The sequence below is a fragment of the Primulina huaijiensis genome, chromosome 15, assembly GCF_012295235.1.
Source record: "Primulina huaijiensis isolate GDHJ02 chromosome 15, ASM1229523v2, whole genome shotgun sequence".
NCBI lineage: Eukaryota > Viridiplantae > Streptophyta > Magnoliopsida > Lamiales > Gesneriaceae > Primulina > Primulina huaijiensis.
Genome location: NC_133320.1, coordinates 21,041,510 through 21,065,575, shown reverse-complemented (window position 1 = coordinate 21,065,575; position 24,066 = coordinate 21,041,510). Strand labels below are relative to the sequence as shown.

Genomic DNA, 24,066 nt, shown 5'->3' with positions numbered 1-24,066 from the left:
CAAGAAACAATAGAAATATTTGCATATGCAGCACAAATAAAGAAATAAATAAAAACTCGAGATGTAAAGTTTTAAGTTTTAAATAAATAGCGTATGAAATTTATAAATAATTTATTTTACAAGATAAAAATTTACATCTTGGAAAATAACATATAAATTTCTGGAGTGAATGATTGAGGTGGTCACTTCTTGTTGGACTTGTTTAATAAAGCATATTAGATGACAACAGGGGAGCCTCGGGAAAACGCTTCTGATTCTGAATACAATAAATAAATAAATAAAAGGTAACCAAAAATTAATTCACTGAAAATCACGCGAAAAGGTACCTATTCTCAATTAATTAATTAATATTAATAAATATATGAATCATGCTAAAAAGATTCAATAAATATGATCTTATCATTTTTATCTAAATAAGTATGTTTAGTTCGCTATATTATTTATTTAATATAATCTCATTTTTGATGAACTATATTATTTATCCATCTACCGATCATTTATCTTACATCAATCAAATCATTGAATTGAAATTACAATATTATCCTTAATAAATACTATTATAAATATTTTATTTATATTTTCAAAAGAACAAAACGATAATATCACATTATGTCAAATTTAATCAAATTAATCAGTTAAATCAAACATTATGTTAACTATCATTTTTATATATTTTATTATTAAAAAATATTACTTATCTCAGTACTATTTTATACGACGAACCACCAAACGGTACCTTAATACAAGACCAAAATAAAAGACGTCATTTAGCCGTTGCGAAACAATCTTGAATTGGATCACAAAAAATAAAAAGGTATTTCCATTCATGGCAGTTGACCAATCAGAGTTTCTAGTTAATATATTCCTTTCGGTTGTGTTTAGAAAGAAATTTTTATTATAATTTCATTATTTATAATAAATAAATAAATCAAAAATTAAATTCATATTTAACTTATTCACATAATAATGCAAAATAGAAAAAATTTCAAATCACATAGTTAAAAAAATGAAAAACTTGAAATTCATTATAATTAACTTAAAATATTATATAAATATATAAGTGATTTATTTAAAATTTATGGTTTTACTTAACTGAACAACGAAAATAATTTGAACAAGCAAGAAAATATGTGAAGTTCGTGTTAGTTTTATAGTAATATTTTGTTTAAAACACATGATAGAGAGAACTAGGCCAAAGTCTTCCACATAATAAGGTCACAAGAAAAGCTAAACAAAACAATATGTGGTTGATCCATGTGCACTCAAGTGTGCGCGCGGTTCCGTGGGCCAAATTGCGCCCTAATCTGTACCAGTGGTTGAACCTCATTATCCATCTCACAGACATGCATGAGTATGTGCATGCCAAAACGCACATGAGTCGAACGACATCCACAAACCTATAGTTGCTTAGTTTCATTCAACAACTAAAAGTGCCACAAGTACAGCTTGGTTTCAATTTCCAACTCCAGGTTTTACACCAAAAACAACAGATTAAAAATCACCAAAAACAACAGATTAAAAATCTTGTGCCAGGTTCATTCTGAATTTATTCTTTAGCTCCAGATCGTACAGTTCGAAATAGAAATTGAAAATAAAGCGAAAACATAACTTCAAGCAACACATAAGCCTTTGATGTTATAGTGATGGATGTTAATAGGATTCTCTTCATCTTCTTCCAACATCGAAGTGTATGTCGAACAAGCCTGTAATTCCAGCTTCAATCTTTTGACCTATCTTAACCGGACCAACACCTTTAGGAGTGCCTACATTAGCCGATATGTGAATGATAAGTGGATGTGTGTGGTTACAAAAGTATTAATTCAATTAGAAATCTAAAATAATAGAAATGGTCGAACTGGAAGAGATTAAGAACAAAATCAGGGTCAAATGCTACTGACATTCATTGTTAAAGGTGCTTGCAAGAAATTAGTAGAATATACAAAGAGTAGAATAAAAAAGATTGCCAAGTTAACTTGGCTCGAAGTTAATAGACGCGGATCACCGAATTGTTTTTTCAGACATAGGACAAGGGGGAAACACGGTCTATTTAACCAAATCTTGCTTGCTTGAGATTAAGGAAGACGTGTTTCGTAACGATTATGCTAATGATAACATAACAATGTAAAGCTAGATAGATGCAATGCAACATTTTTTGCATTCCATTCTGTAGTGGAGTATTTCTCAACAGGATAAACAAGAATACTTGCAGTTGGCTTAGCAGGTAGAACAAAAGAAGCAATATGCCAAAACAAAATTCATGCGTTCGTGAGTTCATGACCTCTAATGTGCTTGATTTTCAGCACCATCAAAATGATAAAATAGCTCAAATAAAAGGTAAATAAATAGTTTCGAAAGAGACATAAACAAGGAAGGGCATATTGTCAAATATTTAATATAAGCAGGGCATAGTTTAACATGTCCATACCTGTCAGAATGACATCTCCCTCAAAAAGCGTAAAGAGAGAACTGATGTGGCTAATCAAGAACGGGATCTTAAATATCATATCACTCGTTGATCCTTTCTGTCGTATATCTCCATCAACCTTCATCGAAGAATTCATTCGTATAAGCCCGGAATGTCAAGCACATTAAGAGTAAAAGAATTGTCATACCTTTAACCATAATTCTAAATTATGAGGGTCAGACACATTCGAAGGGGGCAACTGCATTGATAAAAAAAAAAAAAAATTTAAAAATGATGCTTTAGTGTTTCAGAAGCAAAAAGTCATAAGAACAGATCATTGTCAGTTTGTCACAAAAAACTGAAAATATATATAATAATTTGGTTCAAATAGTTTCTCCCATGGATTTATGGGACTAAAAAACACTATTCGGTTTAACTTTCACTAGAAAAACCGTGATGTAGCAACTTGACAAGAATTGCATTCAGGACGGTTACAGAAGAGGGAGTCACCAATGCATTTCATATGGGCATTTCAAATCACTAAACAAAGTAGCTTTCTGGTCAAGTTCTTTGGTGTAAAAATAAGTTAAAACCAGAACGAATGGTGATACCCCTGGGCTATAGTCTTATTAGACCTTAAAGATAAGTGGCACCATTCATCACATGATACATAAGGTGATATAATATACTGATAGCAGCCTTACAACAGAGCTGATAGGTGTGAAGGTATCTCGGCCTTTAGCTGTGGTCCAAGGAAGACCTGCAGACTTTAGAATGAAATTAATTAGGTAAAAATACTTCAAGAATGGGCATAGGGACATGGCACCGAAAAATTAAAACAGCACTATGAGCATTCAAAATTATTTCATATATAACTGATTAGGAATGGACTACTGCAGCTGAAAATATACGCAAACCTTTGCAACAGATTGGATCTCCCTTGCAGTCATATCCAAAGCAAGAGCATAACCTGGAATGGCAAAACATCAGCAAATTCATCATGTGAAAATCCATACACAAATTAAAGTATGCTTATCACAAAACTGCAAAAGCATTAGAGCATGAGCGGATGAGGGGACCCAATTGCCCACTCATGCAATAAAAAAGGATTTTTACATGTCATTTTTCAAAATTGACTGTTTTACTTCCACAAATCCATTAAGCTATCTCCTCACCTCATCTTGCCCTCTTCTTTAACTTTATCGATACATCCTTGCATTATAGGCCTCACAATCATCAGTTTTCTTCTGGATGCAACGTGAGAATATAGTCCAAGACTATTTCGGTACATATCTAACACTTTTCGGTCCTATAGTACCTTTTGGGTGCGCTTAAAATTTGGACAAGCAATCATATACGTACATTTCAAGCAGTTTCACAGTTTATACTGTAAATGAAGTTTCAGGCTTCAAAATTGGAAACAAAAAAAACTAACACGAGCATAATGCTAGCTAAACCACATAATCTCAAAAGGGAACAATGACTTCAGCTATCGACATGGGATTTCCAAAACAGTACCTCCAACATAATTCATGGCCACTGCTTCAGATACATTGCGGGCACGCTGACCAATGACCACAGCCAGCTCAACCTCGTGATCCCGTGCCTCCAGCGGCTCCGGCACCTCAATTTTCCCACCATTTTCCAGATACGATGATGTCGGCTTCATAAAGAGCACTGGTTCCTTCAAAAGACATCATTAATCAAATTTAACTACTCAAACATATCCCATAAAAGATGTAACAGCTTACAAAGTAAATTTCAAATTTTACTTTAGGAATGGCATTTCCAAGTTCTTTCGCATGTGCGGCATAGTTCCGTCCAACAGCAATGATTTTTGTGCCGACGGCAAGGAGCTTCTGACATGCTGATGCTGAGCTGGCCATTTTTAGTGGTCTCGACAATGTTTTAGAAACTCTATACCTCCCCAACAGAGGGTTACTCAACGGCAATGAAACTTGTATCAGAGCAAACATACATGTATCAGCTTGTCTGTATGGATTTGATAAGAGAATCTGATGAATACTATTCCATAATTAAGGCTACGAAAGCACATGAAACACATATACAGTTAAAATTTACATGAAAAAAACGCGAAAAATTAAAAACTTGAGATTGATTATGGTGCATAAAAATCGAACTAGCTGTGTTTTGTTCTCTCTGGAATATGCTCCTCAAATTTATCATTTCCTCCTGTTCTATTGGTCGACTCACAATCAAACCAATTCTTAGGTAGAGTTAACATAAATAGTGAATTAGTGGAAAGAGTAGTTCGAAAATCATTTATCCTTCCGCAGGTTGAAAATGCTGACTTTAAAGAAACTAATGATACTTGACCGACCAAAATGTCTCGAGCTATTGGTGTGTGTACAGAGTATTGTCTTGAATTTTCTCTACACCATTGTAGGATTAAGCTTTTCTCGTTTTTATTGCAATGGAAACAAGATGGAATTCACTTCATAAAATGTTTTCTTTTGTTTTACTGGACAAAATTATTATCATTCTTTTTATAATAGTTTTGCTGGCGCAGAAATGAACTAGCAGAACAGAAAGTGGTTTTCGATAGTTTTGCTGGCATAGAAAAGAAAGCGGTATTTATTGCAAATTGTTTTAAATCGTTTTTCTACACTAGTAGCTGATAAATTTTCTGGCCAAAGCCACTTATTTTATTCCTTTATGTTTTTCAATATTTGACACATTTCTTTAATTTTGAAAAAATCCCAAAAACTATGTCATTTCAAAAATGAGAAAGGGAAGTACTGGGAAACAGTTCCCTAAGTTATCTGTAATGCTACTCTACTTTATACATCTCAACGGGAAGCACATTCATATGTTTTTCTTGGATTATTATACCCAGATTCTCAGGTCAGGTCTTAAATCTGATCAAAAGCCACTATAATGAGCACATCTCAAGAAATCTTCGATAATTACTTTGGTAAGCAAGTTCCGACCATGGCTGCCAAAGAGGAGATCGATGAAGAGAGTAATGAAGGAGGTATCTCAGAGCAATCAAAACAGCGGCAAAAAAGAAATTAGATGGAAAAGAGCTAACACCAACATTAATTTCATCAAGGAAGCACATAGATGGAAAAAACTCACAGGAGCTAAATTCGTATTTAAGCCCGCATTTTCGGTCAGAGAAGAAATTTGAACGACAATGATGGAGAAAAAAATTCAAGGGAATACTCCATGCTAGTGCCTAGCATCAATGGCATGAGATATGCTTCCAGTACAAGAATCATCAATCGCATCAGATTCAGGATTTTTGATATTCAGGAAGATAACTTGTGATTTCTGAACATTACTTTTCAAATCCACCGAGTATGTTAGCACTTAGCAACACTAAAAGATTGGAACAGAGGAGGATTTGATGAATTTGAGGACCATATTTTAGAGGAAGATGACGAAGTAAAACAAATCAATTGGCTGAATTCTAGATCAAATTGGTTTGTTGAAATAACCCTTTCAAACAATTTTAACAAAATATACATGTATTTGAGCTAGTGTTCAAAGCCTTGATCCCACTATACATAATTCAGTCCAATTTCACCCAAACCCAACTCCGAAAAAATCCCTGAATCAATTTGAAATGATAACAGGCCAGAAAAAAGAAGAAAAACAACAACAAACTCCAGAAACAGCAGGACGAATAAAATTAATAATGTATGAAATCCAAGTAAGAAGAAATTCAAATTGAGACATACCCTTGATTCGAAAACGCCAAAAAGCTGAAGGAGAAATCCAAATATCGAAGTATCCTTGTTCACGAGACGAAAATTGACATTGATCAGAATGGCAGATAATCTCTCATTAAAAATATTTAATATAAATCGAAATTGCCCAAATAAAAATTATACACAAAGTTTCTGTTTAGGGTTGGTTATATTCGCGAGGGGATACCAAATCGAGTGCGGTTAAATTCATCAAGTACACAAGTTTGGGTTGTGTGAAGTTCAGAAAAAGAAGCCCACCATGTGCATTTTTTTTTCTTTTTTTGATTTGTCATAATTGAATATTGAATATTCAAATTCGATATTTTGATATCAGATGTGTTATAAGTTATAATCCGAGTCCAACATGGGATTGTTCAAGGATATTTGAAGACTAGTGCTATAATTTTCGGATAATTGAAGATTACAAATTTTAGGAAAAATTGTTTTTTCGGTCATATATGTTTGTCTGGTAATCAATATTGTCAAATTTCAATTTCAGTCTTTTTTTTTCCTGCTATTTTATTAATTTTTTCCGTCATGACGCGTGACACCAAGGCAGTGCTAATATGACGTGACGTATATAGTATCACATAACCACTTCTGATAAAAAATTTAAAATTGACAAAAATTAAAAATACATGATTAAAACTTAAATTTGATAAATTAAAAGACTAAAATCGCAAGATTACAAAATTACATAACAAAAAATTACAGCTTTTCCTAAATTAAAATGCCGTCTCTACTGATATAGTGACAATAAATGAGCTATTGTCAAATGGATTTTTTTGATATTGGTGGATAAATGTGGTTTATATTTGTAAGTAGCCAATGAAATTCAGAGCAATTTTGTTTTCGAGTTAACCAAATTAAGCATGAAACCCCTATAATATATAAGCTACATGCACTAATTTCTGAGATTTAATGCATCGTTTGAAGGATATAAAAATTTTTTTTAGTTCCATAATAAATTTGTTGCCACCATTTTTCTTCGACCAATGCTTTTAAAAGCACAAAAACTCACGGTCTCACGAGTTAATTTTGAGAGAAATATATTTTATTTGGGTTACTTATAAAAAAAACTATTACTTTTGGAGCAAAAATGTTACTTTTTATTGTAAATATAAGAAAGATCGAAACTCAAAGTTGTGCATGTGAAAAGGGACGAATCGGGGTGGGTTCAAGCTAGACATCAAATATCTTTGCACTTTTGGTGTTAGTGGAAATTTTAGGTCACAAAGATTCCATATATGTGGTCAATTTCAAGTTTTTTTTTAATACAAATTGAAGGCGAAATTGAATAAAAAGTCATGATTATGATTCACTACTGGGTCGGGTTTTAGACTTAATTTACGTGATGTTTGGAAGAAATCGAAGCAATTGTTTTGAAATAAAGAGGTGGGTTGCATTTTTTTTATATCAAATGGAAATTTAAGTCATAAGGATTCCAAATATGTATTCAATTTCAGGTTTTGAACACGAAGCATAGGTGAAACCAGGGGATGAAGTCACAACTACGAAGAAGAAATAAGGAAGATGAGAGAAATAAAAAAGAATGGGAAGAACAATTATGGCAAGTCATTAGCAAAAAACACAAAAATAAGTCGGCCTTAGTGATCCGACGATGCCGAGTGGAAGGATCAATACCTAGCCGGGCTTTTTTTTTTTTTTTTTTCACAACGTTGGACGCAGAAATGTTGTGAGTCAAAATTCTAAAAGTTGAATGACATATTAACCTATTAATTTTTCACATTTGGTTTTCTGACAAATATAATTTGCACGAAGGGATTCAAATGCAATTTGCTCCAGATATAAACACTATGATTCAATCGTTGTGCATTATATTTCTCATCTCAAATTAAATAAAATTGTCATACTAATCATTTTGGTGTAATAGCAGTCACTCGACGTGTAAAGTATATCCATGTCAGATCATGTATCTAACTTTTGTGCGATTTGGGGGTGGACAGAGTAAAGATTAATGCTCAGTTTGAACAAATACATCATTAAAAACTTTTTTAGCGTTTTATAAGAGAAAAAAATTTAAAGTATGTATTTGGATAATATTTCTATAAAACGTTTCAAAAAATATTTTATTTAAGTGTTATCCAAGTATATTTTTTGAATGCGTGTGTTTTCGGTCCTATTGGATATTGATAGGGGTGTCAAAATGCGACACGACCCGTCAACCCGACACGACCCAACACGAAAAAAATCAGGTTCGGGTTGGGGTTTTTCGGGTTCGGGTTGGGTGGATTCGGGTTAGTGTCATGTTAGGCGGGTTTCGGGGTGTGTCGGGTTGGGTCGCGGGTTGACCCGCGAACTTTTTTTTTTGAAAATATTACCTATATTTTTATATATTGTATGTTTGAACAAAATTTATTGTATATTTATATGATAAATTTTCATAATTTAATATTTATTTTGCATATTTTTATTTTTTTAACAATTTTTTATTTGATTTAGTAAATATACTTTTAATTTTCTACCATTAAACTTTCAAATTTAAATCGGAAATTTCGTTATTATGTGTTAAATTAAAATATTATTATTATTTTTTATTTTTTTGAATTTTTTTCATTAAATTTTTTTAAAAAATTTAAAAAAAATAAATAAAATTCGGGTTACGCGGGTTAGACGGGTTGAGTCGGGTTATACGGGTTCGTGTTCGGGTTAGGGGTTTTCGGGTTGCTTCGGGTTCGGGTTGAAAAAAATTTCGCGGGTTGACCCAAAACCCGACCCAACCCACCTGATTGACACCCCTAGTTGTTGACAGAAAAGCGCTGACCCATTTTTGTGGTCGCCAGCTAGCTTTCACGGCTTATAATCGCCGGCTCAAGCCCCAAGCTCCGGTCCAGACAGAAACAGCTTCCAATGACAATTCTACGTAAAAGAGTTTATCCTACTGTGAAATGCTAATTAATTTGATACCTACATGTATAATCAAAATCGAATTTAAATAATTTTCCATATTGAATCTAAGTCGAATCCATTCAAAGATCGGATCGAAGCACGCGGTTCGATTTCGGGGGGTTAAATAAATAAAAACTTAATTTTGTTAAAATTTTCAGTATATCTATTTACTTTAAGCCGAGAATTTAATCAACAATTTTCTTATAGTAATAAATATATCCTAAGAAGAAATAAAAATTTTGAAATTTTGATTCTGACTTATTTGGTTTTCATGCAATTTGGATTTGGTTTTTTTAGTTTAAACCTTAGAAAATATAGTCTATCAAGTGTTTGGTAGATTGGAACTTGCAAAGTATTAACCGAACCAAATAATTTTCATTTCATCTGGAATTTGAATAAAAAATTTCAGTTTTGGTAACCAAATAAACATAATATCCATATCAAAAAAATCACAAAAACTCTTATGAGACAGTCTAACGGATCAATTTCGTGGGTCGAATCTCTTATTTGGGTCATCCATGAAAAATATTATTTTTTATGTTAAGAGTATTACTTTTTATTGTGAATATCGGTAGGGTTGACCCGTCTCATAGATAAAGATTCGTGAGACCTTCTCACAAGAGACCTATTCCAAAAAAATTAGTAGACTAATAAAATTGGGAAACGTTGTGATAATGCTTCAAGTGGTACTTTGTATTTAACGAGATCAAGTAATAATAATTTTACGTATATAGTTTTTTCTTCACTAAAAATTTAGGATTATAAAAATATTTATTTTAAACCACTGCATCGATTAGTTAATTAGTGGTTTAATTTATATACTTTGTTTGATGAGATAATATTGGGTTATTCTAAATAAAAAAAATTTGGGTTATTCAACGGGTTATATTTAATTTTAAGTGTAATATTAACTTTATTTATTATTTTCACTTACAATTACAAGTTCCTTGAATTAATTACAAAGTTCTACGGCAGACTGTATAGCACAATAACATTTAATTGTACACATATTCCACAAATATCCTATGTAATTAATAACCAATTTATAGTATAACGAAAAGTTTCTTATATCGTTAAATACGATCACAAAGTTCTAATTAAGACATGAAAAGTAACGTCTTGATCTTTCCTGACCGGGTTCATCATTGTTATATTATGAATATTTCTCTCTATTTCAATGCTGTTAGATCTGTGGGTTCTTATATTTTTTTGAAAATTGACATATATATTCATGATGAGGAAATTTAGCAATAAAGTTTGAGTAGGTAGTATTTAATGTTGTCAATTTAATGAAAAGAGAGATAATTAAGTAACAGCCAAAGATTAGATACACAAATTTAGGGGTGTCAAAATGCAACATAACCCGTCAACCCGACAAGACCCAACATGAAAAAAAATCAGGTTCGGGTTGGGGTTTTTCGGGTTCGGGTTAGTGCTGGTTTAGACGGATTTCAGGTTGGGTCGCGGGTTGACCCGAAAACTTTTTTTTTTTGAAAATATTACCTATATTTTTATATATTGTATGTTTGAACAAAATTTATTGTATATTTATATGTTAATTTTTCATCATTTAATATTTATTTTGTATATTTTTTATTTTTTTTAACAATTGTTTTTTTGATTTAGTAAATATACTTTTAATTTTCTACAATTAAACTTTCAAATTTAAATCGAAAATTTTGTTATTATGTATTTAAATTAAAATAATTTTTTTTTATTTTTTCGAATTTTTTTCATTAATTTTTTTTAAAAAAATTAAAAAAAATAAATTTTGGGTTAGATGGGTTGACTCGGGTTAGACGGGTTCGTGTTTTGACCCGAAACCCGACCCACCCAACTCGATTGACACTCCTATACAAATTTAACTAATAAACAAAAAACTATTTAACGTATTCGTTGTCGCTTTCGGACCGATTTAGTAAGCCGCGGCTCGGGACAGGACAGCTGCCAAACCGAGCCGCTTCGGACAAAACATGCTGACAACCTCAAAAAGCCCAGTAGAACGTGCAAGCTGCGCATTAAACAAAAATTAACACCTTCGCCTGAATTTTTCTCCTCCTTTTTAAGCCATTATCGGAGCTAGAATCCGTAAATTTGCTGCGAATCATCATTGTTCTGCTTCGATTTCTGCAGTTTTCGGTGTCTGGAAGATCCGGTGAGCCGTGGTACTTCGGGTTTTGCAGGATATTCACCGGCGGGGGTTGTACCGGCAATGTGGGAGCTCCAGCCTGTTGCTTGCTTGTTTTCGATTCTCCTGGTTTGCTCTTCGGTGGCGTTGGTTGCTGCTCAGAGATCTAAATGGCAAACTCTTAGCGGTATGAGATCTCCATTGTCTATCAGTCTCCGTGCGTTTATGTGAACTTTGCGTAAATTTATTTTTCTATTATATTCTTTATTCCCTCGGGTCACTCAGTGCATTAGCTTTAAGTCTGAACCTTAACTTTTAGTATTCGCTTGTGAGAAAGGGAACTTTATTTAGCTTGAATCTTGAGCTGCATTTTCTACTTCATAGATAAACCCTTTTCCATCAACTTGAGAAAGGTGGATGTTAAGGTTTTGTTTCGTTGTTTGTGTTGGAATTATTTTGGTGGGCTCACAAAATTTAATTAATTGTACATGGACATGTTATCTAATAAAGGACTCAATAAAGTGATTTAATTAATTATGAGTTTCCAAAGTATTAAATGAATTGGTATTACTAAAGTTATATAAACTTATGATCCCGAGGCACAGAGAATAACAAAGAATATATACGGCATACATATTCTAGATCTCTCTCTTTCTCCCATCTAAGACAAGAATAGGTGGTCGATTCTCTGTTGCCTTGGAAGATTCATAACTCCGACGCTAGATCAATCAATGGATTCTGATACGTGTTTACTGTTATTTGTATTTTCTGATAAATCGACATGAATTCCTGACGTGTTGTGATATATGGATTTAATCACATGATTTATAGATTTATTTTATTAAATCTCCAACAAGTGGTATCAGAGCCACGTTCACGTTGAATTATTAGAAATTTTGTTTATTGATGGATAAAAACAGAAAAGTACGTTTTATTCTCAGATCTGAGGCGATTTTCTAGTTTATAAATTTTTTCGATTCAGATCTGATTTTTTTTTAAAATTTTCTTAATTTTGGATCTGAATAAATTCATGTTCTTTGGATCTAGTATTTTCGAATTTTACATCCAAAATTCAGATTAATTTTCGAATTTTAAAAAAAAATTTGAAAATCGAAAATTTGAATTTTTCGAATTGGATTCTGGCCGTCGGATTCAAGGCAAATTAGACATTCTCCGGCCACTTTCCGGCGGTGATTGTTTAGGCGTTTTCTTGCCCATCATCTGGCGCCCATATTAGTATCATTTATTGTTCACAAACCACCGCGACGTGATCGTATTTGTTACCTGAATCTCGGAAACTCTGGCCGCGCGAATTCTGTCTGTTTTTGGAAGATTCCGATCGATTTATGGCTGATTGTTGGTCGGAGATGGTAGGGTAGTGGTTGGCTGTTGTAAGGCGATTCTGGGTCATGGTCGCCGCCGACTGTTGCGGCCGAAGGAGCTGGTGGCGGCGCTTTTTTGTTGAGATTAGGGTTTCGAGATTTGGGAATTTTTGGTTGAATTTAAGGCTTTGTTTGGTTGTCCAAATTTTGAAATCCAGAATTTTGACCTTTTATTAATTTTTGACTTCCGTAATTCTGATTTGTAAAATTAAATTCGACCATTTCAAAATTTAATTACATGAAATAAAATTAATATGAAATTATTCATTATTTTATCGTCTTTGTTTATTTCGATAAAATATTTATGGGTGAATAATTATAAGGTGCAAATATTTTATTTCTTGCATATTTGGTCTCTAAGTTTTATTTGGCCCAATCAAAGTAAATTAAATTTTCTTGTGAAAATTTTAAGTTAAATTGATATCTTGTATCTCAAATTTTGTTAAATTTAAATTACATGTTAATAAAGTTATTTTTTGATATATGTAGATATTGTTAAAGTTCAAAATAAATTGTGTTTTAGTTTATGTGAAAAATAACCGGCCCAAAGGAAGACTATTTTTTGGCCGAATTGCAAACACAATAGATAATTTTCAAGTGCATTTAAATCTATGCTAAAAATAGTCGGCCCAAAGGAAGACTATTTTTTGGCAAGATTACGGACATAATACTGACAAAAAATGTGCATATCTATGCAGAAAATAATCGGCCCAAATGAATGTTATTTTTTTGCCAGATTATAAGCACATAATTAAATGGTCTTTAAAGCGTGTCAAAACTATGCAGAAATTAGTGGCCCAAAAGAAGATTATTTTTTTGCCAGATTGTAGACACATTATATGATATTAAATTGTATTAAATTTATGCGGAAAATGATCGGCCTAAAGGAAGGTCATTTTCTGGCCAAATTTTAGCACAATATGTGGTACTAAATATATGATAATTTTGTATTTATCCATGCATGCAATTGTCGGTCCAAAGAAAGGCATATTGTTGGCTGGATTTATTATCAATATTTAATAACCATGATATTTGAGTGTACCACTTACAAATTGTTACTTTTGTTCAAAGACTAAATATCAATGTTGTGCTAGGTTCTTTTTTATGGGCCCACCATCTGCATGCAGATATTTTTGTGATTTATTTAATTTAAATATATGCATGGACTATAATTTATTGTGAGTTTTTGTTCTATTTTGTTATAACATCTTCTATATCTGCGAATCTGAACAACATTTCTGTACTTAATGGCTCAAACTTCAAGAAATGAAAAAAGCATGTTGTGATAGTTCTCGGCTGCATTGTAATGTAACTGCGGATTTCTTATCCGCGGTAATGGTGTAGTGTCAAATTATTATAATAAAATTAGTTTTCTATCAAAAAAAAAAAAAAAATAGTTCTCGGCTGCATGGATTTGAACTATGTGCTAAGGGAAGATCGCCCTGCACCTTCGACCAGTTCAGGAACTGCTGATCAAAAGGATTCTTTGGAAAAGTGGGAGCGGAGCGATCAAATAGCACGAGTCTGATGATTATGAAACATCCCATTCCAGATAATACAAGGGGTGCAATTCTTGAAGAAAATGATGCCAAAAAGTTCCTTACTTAAATAGCAGATCGTTTCGCTACAAACGAAAAGGTTGAGAGTTGAGACAAGTACTATTCTGAGTAAACTTGTCTCTATGCGGTACAAAGAGAAAGGAAACTTAAAGAAGTATATAATGAAAATGTCAAATCTTGTGACTCGATTAGTCTTGATCTCTCTACCTGCTTAATTTAATCAATTCAAAATAAGTTATAATACCCAGTAGAAAAAGTGGACTTTGAATGAGCTTATTGCGCAGTGCGTTCAGGAGGAGGAGATATTGAAACAAGATGTGATTGAAAATGCTAACTTGACATCTAAGTATCAAGGTGATTGCATCAATAAAAAAAGAAAATGGATCAATAAGGAAGGAAACTCTGGGACTTCACAGCATATGAAGCAACAGAAACAAGATAAAGTGATCACTTGTTTCTTTTGCAAAATGACTGATGGGCATGTGAAGAAGGATTGTCCCAAATACGCCAATTGTCGTGCAAAGAAAAGGTTGCCTAAGGAGCCGGTTGCCAACTGATGACGAAAGATGCATATTATGGAAAATGACAATAAGACTGTTGGTGTTTTTTTAAAAGCTTTACGTATGAACTAAGATTTTTATTTTCTGGTATTTGAATTTGGAAATTATTATTTTTTTTGCATATTTTTTTAAGATGAAATTTGATTTTAGTTTCATGTTGGACATCAAGTTTTTCCTTTATCCACGTGGTAATGAAATTTTTCAATTTTTCGAAATTCAAATATGTTTAGTATGGTTATTTGATTGATAAGCTTGATAAATTGAACATCAATATTTTAAATGACATTGATATTATGCACTCATGAAATTGTGAAATTAAATGCAAATTAATTTCGTATGTTGAGTTTAGTAGGAGTGAGTATATTGGAAAGTCAAAAAGGCATTCCTATCTAGAGGTGGTCGATTAACACTGATTCAGTCAGTGTTAAGTGCACTACCTACTTACTTTATGTCACTATTCATGGTCCCAAACAGAGTGGCAAAGCAAATGGAAACTTTGATGAGGAACTTTGTGTGGGACGGTCCTGATGGGGAAACGCACTGCCACGTTATTAACTGGGCTCAGGTGTGCAAACCAAAAGACAAAGGAGGTTTGGGTTTGGGTAACATCCGCCTAAGGAATAGGGCTCTTCTTGGGAAATGGTGGTTGAGAAATGCGGTAGAGAAATATCCTTTGTGGAAAAGAGTTGTGGGTAGCATTTACGGGTTCCAAGATAACGGCTGGGATTTAAGAGTGGCAAGAAACTCAACTTTCAAAAGCCCATGGAAGTTTATCTCTCGGACCCATCCACTTTGTCAGCACTTGATTGGCTCGGTACTTAAGGGTGGGAATATTATTCGGTTCTGGGAGGATAGATGGGTGGGTTTGTGACCTTTTAAAGAGTGTTTTCCTCGTCTTTATCTTATCTCTGAGTCTACTAATAAACCAATTAATCATTTCTTCTCGGTCTCTAATAGTCAAGGTCTTTCAGTCGTTCAGTGGGATGTGCGCTTCAGAAGAGGGTTGAACAATACTGAGTTAGGAGAATTCACATCTCTAACTGGGGTTTTAGATTCAGTATCTTTGAGTGCGGGGGTAGGGGACGCCAGGGTTTGGTTAGGGGACTCTTCGGGGGTATTCTCTGTTAACTCGTTCTACTCTACTTTTTTTCACAATGTTTCTGATCCATCTTTCCCTTTCTCCTCTCAAATCTGGAAAGTACCGATCCCACATAAGGTGAAAGTGTTCTCTTGGATTGTGGCGCTGGGAAAATTGCAGACGAGTGACAGAGTGCAGAAAAGATATCCGAATTATGCCTTATGCCCTCAGTGGTGCGTTTTGTGTAAGAACAATGAGGAAAACCAAGATCACCTCTTGATTCACTGCTCTTTTACAAGACGTTTATGGATTACTGTTATGCAACACTTGGGATTTGAATGGACCTTTCCTCTCAACTCAAGAGATATGTTCGTTATGGAGCACAGTTACCTCAAAGGAAAGGGCCTCAGAAAATTTTGGTCCATTATTATTCACTGCTTGTTTTGGTCGATATGGCTTGAGCGCAATAACAGAGTTTTCAATGATATAGAAGAGTCTTCAGATAATTTATGGGAGTTAATTAAAATCAGAGTGGCGAGATGGACAATAACCATACCCTCGTTCCAACACTTACTGTTATCAGATATTGCTAGGGATTGGTGTTTTATTTGTTCTTGAATTTATCATAGATTTAAATTCGAGTTGTGGATCGTGGATCACTTATCCACCTCACATTGTAAACCTTTAACATTTATTATTAATATATTAGTTTCTTATCAAAAAAAAAAAAAAGTATATTGGAAAGTCAACATTGAGAATAATATATTGATGTTTATGTCTACATATGTGATGAACACCGTTTGGATATTGTGAATATCATTGGAATGTTGGACAGATATTTAAGAAACCCGACATTGGATCATTAATCGGGTTATGAGGTACATTAAGTGAACTAAGGATTTTATGCTCATACATCAGAGATCTGACATTTGGAAATAGTTGGATATTTGGAGTCCGAATAAAGTTGCGGAATTTTATCATCGGTAATGATCATTGGTCTAAGAAACCATTGAGGATCAGTTGTGATAATAAAGCCGCTATATTATATTTAAGAACAACTGAAACTTGACAAAGTCAAAATATATTGACATGGAGTTTCTAGTTGTAAGGAAATAATTCAGAGTGATTGTGTGTCAATTGAGCATGTTATTGCAAACTGTAAAATTGCGAATGCGTTTGTCATGAGTTGGCCACCCAAGATGTTTATAGGCATGTGACACACATCGATGTTGTCCATACACATGATATGCCTATACAGTGGGAGTTTATAATGATTTAAGTTTCTGTACAGACTAAGGTTTATTTGAATTACTCTGAAATAAAGTGATGACTTTCATTGCGGTTTAGCATTTGGTTGAAAGTCTATTATTGGACTCTTTGATAATGACTAGTTGGAAATGCGGGTTTTATTCTTTGATCACATTTATGTATTTCCATGTTACACATCCATACTTGATCTATGTTATTGATTATGCTAATATTGTGATCATTAATGGGCCTAGTGATTTCAAATGTAGCGATGACTGCTTTGGTTCAATATTAATGTAATTCATAGACCAGATTGTTAAGGAATATTTTGGTTTAGATAGCAAGAGTTCAATCCAGTTTTTGCATGTACCATATGCAGATAACTTATGTGGCCCAAGTGGGAGATTGTTGGAATTATTTTGTGGGCTCGCACAATTTAATTAATTGTACATGGACACGCTATCTAATAAAGGACCAAATAAAGTGATCTAATTAATTATGTGTTTCCAAAGTATTAAATAAATTGATATGATCCATCTTATGTGTAGAAACCCAGCTCAATTAAGTCTTCTATGATGGGGCGAAGATTGCTAAGGTTATATAAGATTATAGTTCACGAGGCACATAGAATAACACAGAATATGGACGACACACATATTCTAGATCTATCTCCTTCTCCCATCTTAGGCGAGAATAAGGTCGTCGATTCTCTGTTGTCTTGGAAGATTTATAACTCCGAAGCTAGATCAATCAATGGATTTTGGTATGTGTTTACTGTTATTTATATTTTCTGATAATTCGACATGAATTTCTGGCGTGTTGTGATATATGGATTTAATCACATGATTTATAGATTTATTTTATTAAATCTCCAATAGTTTGGGCATTAATTTTGTCATTGTCACATCTATAATGGGAAACTGGAATAAATTTTGTGACGCTTTCGGAAATTTTTTCTTTGTGTGTGTAGATGGTTTTCTAAGGTAGATAAATTTCGACTTGAATAAAAGTCTCCTTGAAATTAATGACTTCCGTGAATCTAGATAATCATATTTGGATTCCAATGTCCTCTTTCCATGATTCAGAAAATGGAGGGTCCTCAATTCAGATGAGTGAAACTTGTCTTCATGGAGTTCGGCAGATTGTCTGCAAAATGTGATAATTCTGCTAGTGTGCGAATTCAAATTCAACCCACCATTCTGCTGTGGACGAATTAATTAAAAACTTAATCATTTCAATATCCGGATTTGTCTACGGTATTACAGTTGCTATTGGGAGTGTGTATACATATAATAAACTGGCTGTAAAAGCTTGTAAAATCCCGGTCTCTCATCTTTGCTATTTGGTCATCCTCTTATAGATGTTGATTTGCACTAACTTATGTATCGGCTATGTTGTCGCAGGAGATCGACCTCTGGTCGTTGCGAGAGGTGGATTTTCTGGGATATTCCCAGATTCAAGTGATTTTGCATATGGGCTTGCGATGCAAACTGGGCTACCTGATTTGCATGTATGGTGTGATGTTCAACTGACAAAAGATGGATCTGGAATTTGCTTTCCAGATATTTTGCTACAAAATGCTTCTGACATTGGAGATTTTTACCCAAAAAGGGACAATACATACACTGTGAATGGGAACTCCATGAAAGGATGGTTTTCTGTTGATTTCTCCCTCAATGAACTAGCGCCTGTCAATCGTAAGTTCGATTAATAGTCATATCTATATGTTTTACGTTGTCCATTTATTACTGGTGTTATTGGTTTATTTATTTATTTATTTTATTCTTTAAACCAAAATTTTATGATAAAACGAAAGTATTAAGTTATAGCTTTGTAAGTTAGATGTTGCAAAGTTTTTAAGACTCTTTGATACACGTGACAGTGATACAAGGAATTTATTCTCGGCCTCCAAATTTTGATGGTAAACAAATGCGAATTCTCACAGTTGATAACGTGGTTAACCTTACATATCCAGCAGGATTATGGTTAAATATTCAGGTAGATGATATTGAATCATTCTTGATTTCAAGCCTAATTTATATTGTTTTTATTTTCAAAGTTCTGGTAATTGTTACTTCACATCAAAACCTTGTGCAGCATGACATATTTTTCAGCCAGCATAATCTGAGTATGAGAAACTATGTTATATCTCTTCCTAGAAGCTTGATCGTTAATTATATTTCGTCGCCGGAGGTGAACTTTCTGAGAAGTATCGCAACGAGATTCAAATCAACGCCTACGAAGCTCATATTTCAACTTCTGAGGCATGATGATATGGAGCCTTCAACCAATCAAACATATGGCTCCTTCTTGACTAATCTTACATTTATTAAAACCTTCGCGGCAGGAATTCTTGTTCCTAAGTCTTACATATGGCCAGTGGACAACAGTCTATACTTGTCGAAATTTGACCCTCTTGTGCTGGAAGCTCATAAAGCTGGTCTCGAAGTTTATGCATCCAATTTTGTGAATGATGCGCCTTTGCCTTACAATTACAGCTACGATCCTGTGGCTGAGTATCTCTCCTATATTGACAACGGCCAATTTTCGGTTGATGGTGTGCTGTCTGACTATCCTATTACTCCATCTGCTACCATAGGTAAGAAATAATCTCATATAAATTGTGTATGATGTTCTGAAAGAGAATATGCATTAAGCAAAGGCTCTCAGAAAATGCGATCTGCACCATGAACAATGGAAAAAATAATGAAAAACCATTCAAGGGATTTAATGCTCTTTGGATTGGAAGAAATCAATGTCATGCAATTTCAATTTTGGATGGAGATAAAGCGAGTCAAAAAATTGAAAGGTTAGGGTTTGGAATTCAAATTAAATAATTCCTGGTCTGTGTGTAATAAATAATGTATTTTAATGAGGGGTAATTAAGTTATTCTATGGCTCTCATTCTTGCTTATTTCTTGTAATTTTTGGATTTAATTATTTAGAATATGTCAGGGGTGCTATTAATTTGCTCGAAAATTGAAAGATCAGGAGTTGAAATTCAAATTAATTTATTCATGGACAATGTTTAATAATGAATTTCAATTAGGGGCTAATCAAGTTATTTATGGCCCTCATTCGTGTTTATTTCTTATTATTTTTAGAGTTAATTATTTAGCACATGTTATGGGCTCAATTAAATCTTATTTTAAGCTCATTTAGCAACCACACATAGAGTTCTATACCTGTAGAAGGCACATTTGGTGAGAATTATCAAAGATCATATTTTATATTTTAGCAATATAATGGAAAGTGATTCTCTTTTAAGTGATTTATCAAAGATTAAAACCTTTATTAATTTCACAGATGCCTAAGGTTTGTGCTTTTAATCGAATTCAAAGATTCAGGCCCGAATTTAACTAATCCTGACTTTTTTGTTCTTGATAGTTTTGTTCAACTGAATTCAAAGAGTCCGGCTCGAATTTAACTGTATCCTTTTTTTGTTCTTGTTTGTTTTGCTTGATTTTTAAGCCATAGGCAAATAATGTTTTGAAATACGTTTCTTTACGAAATAAGCTTCAAATCAGTGTCGTTTGTGGCTTGTTTTAGAACATTAAATTTGCATATCTAAATTAGTAATCTTGTTATTTTCTCATTTGGTGTTGGATACTTTTTTCTCATTGCAGATTGTTTCTCACACTTGGACAAAAATGCGAAAGTGCAAGGTATGCATATATGCTTGCTTGCATTTCTCTGGATCCAGTTGGAAATGTCCTTTTAGATTTCACTTGGTTTCTGCATAACACTAGTGCAACTTTTGAGCTGTCCTTATTGATAGCATTGTTTTATCCTGCCATCATTTCAGCAAATTTTTCGATTATCTCATCCGAGGGAGCAAGTGGGGACTATCCTGGTTGTACTGATAAGGCATATAGCAAAGCTGTATCAGATGGTGTGGATATACTTGATTGTCCAGTTCAAATAACAAATGACGGGATACCTTTCTGTTTGGGATCTATCAACCTCAGAGACAGGACAAATGTTGCCGAGTTAAACTTCAGTAACCGCACGACAACTAACCCAAAACTTGATATTACGAATGGAATTTTTGCTTATGATCTCAAATGGAGCGAAATAAATGGCTTGAAGCGTAAGTGAACTCGTAACCGATTTAGTATTACTGCAAGTTAGCTAGAGATAATACACAGACTTGCATATGGAATGGCTGACTTCTAAAGTTACCAAGTTAATAAGCTTGGGGGAATGGCTGACTTCTAAAGTTACCAAGTTAATAAACTTGCATACGTAAATGTTTCGCATGAAGTGAAAATTGACAGAACTTATTTACAACCTTGATAAACGGCAATCCTTTTGTTTGAGGTTTGCGCCAGATTTGAGATCCCAGGAGCATATGATGCTTCATCAAGACAATTGCCCAACTTTTATTAACTTCTACCAATTATAAGATTTATCAGTTACTAGCATATCCAGAGATACCAGCCATCTTAGTATTCATAGAAGGATGCATGTGTGAATTTTCTTTAAGGCATGTTTTCTTTGAATTGCAGCTGCTATATTCAATCCTTATACAAATTTCTCGCTGTTCCAAAATCCAAGAGCCAAGAATGATGGGAAGTTGATGCAACTGTCTGATTTTCTGGCATTTGCAAGTAATGCATCTTCTTTATCCGGAGTCTTGATCAGCATAGAGGTGAGTGTAATCAATATAAATGGTGCTGGATCTGTTTTTAACGCTTCCATCGGATTCAAGTGTTGAAATATAAAAATAATCTCCAGTGTGTGCAAGTTAATATTCTTCTCATTAGATGTTATATTGACCTGCGATGACTTTAGAAAATGCAGTCAATAAGCATTGTATTCCATAATGATGCACAAGTGTGCACCTACACTTAACATAGACTGTAGTAATCAAGATCTTTATCAATAGAATGTGAGAAATAAAACTATCCTTAATTAAATAAATAATGTTCCAACCAGTAATCTTACAAATTTACAGCCATAAGTTGATTGCATCCGCTTTTAACACAGCCAATATGTGTACAATCTTTTGTGAAACTTTATCGCTCGAAAGAGTTCTGACTTCTTCCAAAAAATGACTAACGTCTCAATGTCTTTGTTATTTTTTCAGTGCCTGTTTTGATCTGAATTTATTAACTTTTCAAACTTTCATTCTTGTGGGTTTATAACTTGATTTATTTGGAGGGATTGAATGACTTCATTTTTTACTATTCTCTTATTTAATAGTTCACTCTGACTCTCCACTCTAAGTAGAAAACTTATCTATTTTGACATTAACTCTGAGCAAGATGGCATTTCATTTTTATTCCTTCGAGCAGAATGCTGCATATCTAGCTGAGAACCAGGGACTAAGTGTAACCGATGCAGTTTTGGATACTTTGAGCAGATCTGGTTACAGCAATCAAACAGGAAAGAAAACTATGATACAATCTAGCGATAGTGCAGTGCTAAAGAAGTTCAAAAGCAGCACTGATTACGAACTTGTTTACCAAGTTGACGAGGACGTTCGCGACATTTTAAACTCAACAATTTTGGAGATAAAGAAATTTGCTAGCTCTGTGGTCATTAATAAAAGATCTGTCTTTCCAATTGATCAGGCCTTCCTCGTGGGTGAAACAAATGTTGTTCCGACATTGCAGGCCTTTGGTCTCCCCGTCTATGTCCGATTATTCCGAAATGAGTTTGTATCTCAACCATGGGACTTCTTCTCTGATGCATATGTGGAGACTAACCAATATGTTTCTTATATGGGTATTAATGGTGTCATCTCCGACTACCCTGGTACCGCTGCTAAATACAGAAGTAAGTTCAACCGTAAATGCTTATATTTCCTCCTCCTTTTCTTCTTGTTTATTTGAGGTTGTGATTTTATTATGTTACAATTTTATTGGGTTCAAGAAAACACATCACTTTTCATGTCCCATCATATTAATACCGGATACGTACATTGCTAGTAAATGCTTATGTTTCTTCATGTTCATTAGCATTTGCATATAACCATTATGATTAGGATTGTTCTGGCAGTTTTAATGAAATTGAATTCATTGTATGGACATAGAAGAAAGTCCCGTGGCATTCTAGAGTTAATGGTTAAAATAAATAAAGCGATTATGTTATACAGCAATCGTGAGTTTGTATGTATGATCCCTGCTACGAAAATGTTACATCAGTCAAATCATGATCCTGTTGAAACTGTGCAAAAATTGTTATTGCTTCTCCTGCTATTAGAATCTGTCATGCTCTGGCACCACTGAGTGGAGACCCACGTATTGAGCCTTCATACATTAGACAACGCTGGTAACTATTTCGTCTTTGTACTCATAACCCAAGTTAATTAAATGGTCTACTGTACATCCTTAAAGTCTATTATTATCGCCTTGCCAATCTTTATTTTATTTGACCATAACAATCACTTTAGATTGAATTTTCTTCCACTTTGAATTGAACTTTTTTGTCTTGTTTACAGAAAACAGATGTTTAGGGTATAAAGACTTACCCGTGTATATGACTCCAGTCCTGCCAGGAGGCCTTCTCCCACTAATGGCGTCTTTACCTCCTGCTCAGGCTCCGAATCCAGTCCTTACAGAGAGTGATATCGTCGAGCCTCCTCTATCTCCTGCCATAAAGCCCCCGGTCGTGAACAATGGTGATGGTTCTACAGTACCTGGGCCGACCCCACAAAATGGGCAGTCTTCTGTGGTGGCCAGCATGGTCCTGAGCGTCATTGCTATTGTTCTTGCAGCTATTGTGGTATCCTGAGATTATGCACGACTATCGACCATCACCCCTGCCTATTTTATACCTGATATTGTTGAGCTTCTTACACGGCTAGTGCACTCAGATGATCGTTCCTCCTGTCGATCGATATTGTAGGTATTATGGTTTTTGGCCAATATATTTGATTTAATTGGATGTCTTCTTAGGTAGGGAACGTAGTTGTTTAATGTGTGGATGTTAATTGTTCTTCGTTCACCGCAGAACTTGTTTCCCGTCGAAAATTTTGTATTAATAATTATTTTGGTGTGGATTGATACTGATGTCAATTTCTACATAAATAGAATTTGAATTTTTTATGTTGAAATTCAGGTTGCTAAAAGTTACAGCA

At 33.8% G+C, this 24,066-nt stretch overlaps 2 protein-coding genes across 5 annotated transcripts; one reads left to right on the top strand and one right to left on the bottom strand.

Annotated features, from left to right (window-relative positions):
- Positions 1–1,388: 1,388 nt before the first annotated feature.
- Positions 1,389–6,327, bottom strand: LOC140959892 (oxaloacetate tautomerase FAHD1, mitochondrial-like). Of its 4 annotated transcripts, none has more exons than XM_073417929.1 (8): positions 6,109–6,327; positions 4,177–4,396; positions 3,923–4,088; positions 3,322–3,374; positions 3,109–3,171; positions 2,613–2,663; positions 2,426–2,543; positions 1,389–1,763 (listed from the first exon to the last, which is right to left on the bottom strand). In XM_073417929.1, the coding sequence occupies exons 2-8, from the start codon at positions 4,378–4,380 to the stop codon at positions 1,666–1,668; spliced, it is 753 nt and encodes a 250-aa protein (XP_073274030.1). In that variant the 5' UTR covers positions 4,381–4,396; positions 6,109–6,327; the 3' UTR covers positions 1,389–1,665. The 4 variants fall into 4 exon arrangements, with proteins under 4 accessions (XP_073274030.1, XP_073274032.1, XP_073274031.1 ...); XM_073417931.1 differs by having other exon boundaries at positions 4,177–4,446; positions 6,109–6,301; XM_073417930.1 differs by having other exon boundaries at positions 4,177–4,419; positions 6,109–6,301.
- Positions 6,328–10,954: 4,627 nt separating this feature from the next.
- Positions 10,955–24,042, top strand: LOC140958760 (glycerophosphodiester phosphodiesterase GDPDL3-like). The gene is made up of 9 exons (XM_073416325.1): positions 10,955–11,342; positions 18,386–18,679; positions 18,865–18,980; positions 19,080–19,581; positions 20,609–20,647; positions 20,788–21,072; positions 21,491–21,633; positions 22,280–22,763; positions 23,428–24,042. Exons 1-9 carry the CDS (start codon positions 11,240–11,242, stop codon positions 23,718–23,720), a joined length of 2,259 nt encoding a protein of 752 aa, XP_073272426.1. The 5' UTR covers positions 10,955–11,239; the 3' UTR covers positions 23,721–24,042.
- Positions 24,043–24,066: the final 24 nt, after the last annotated feature.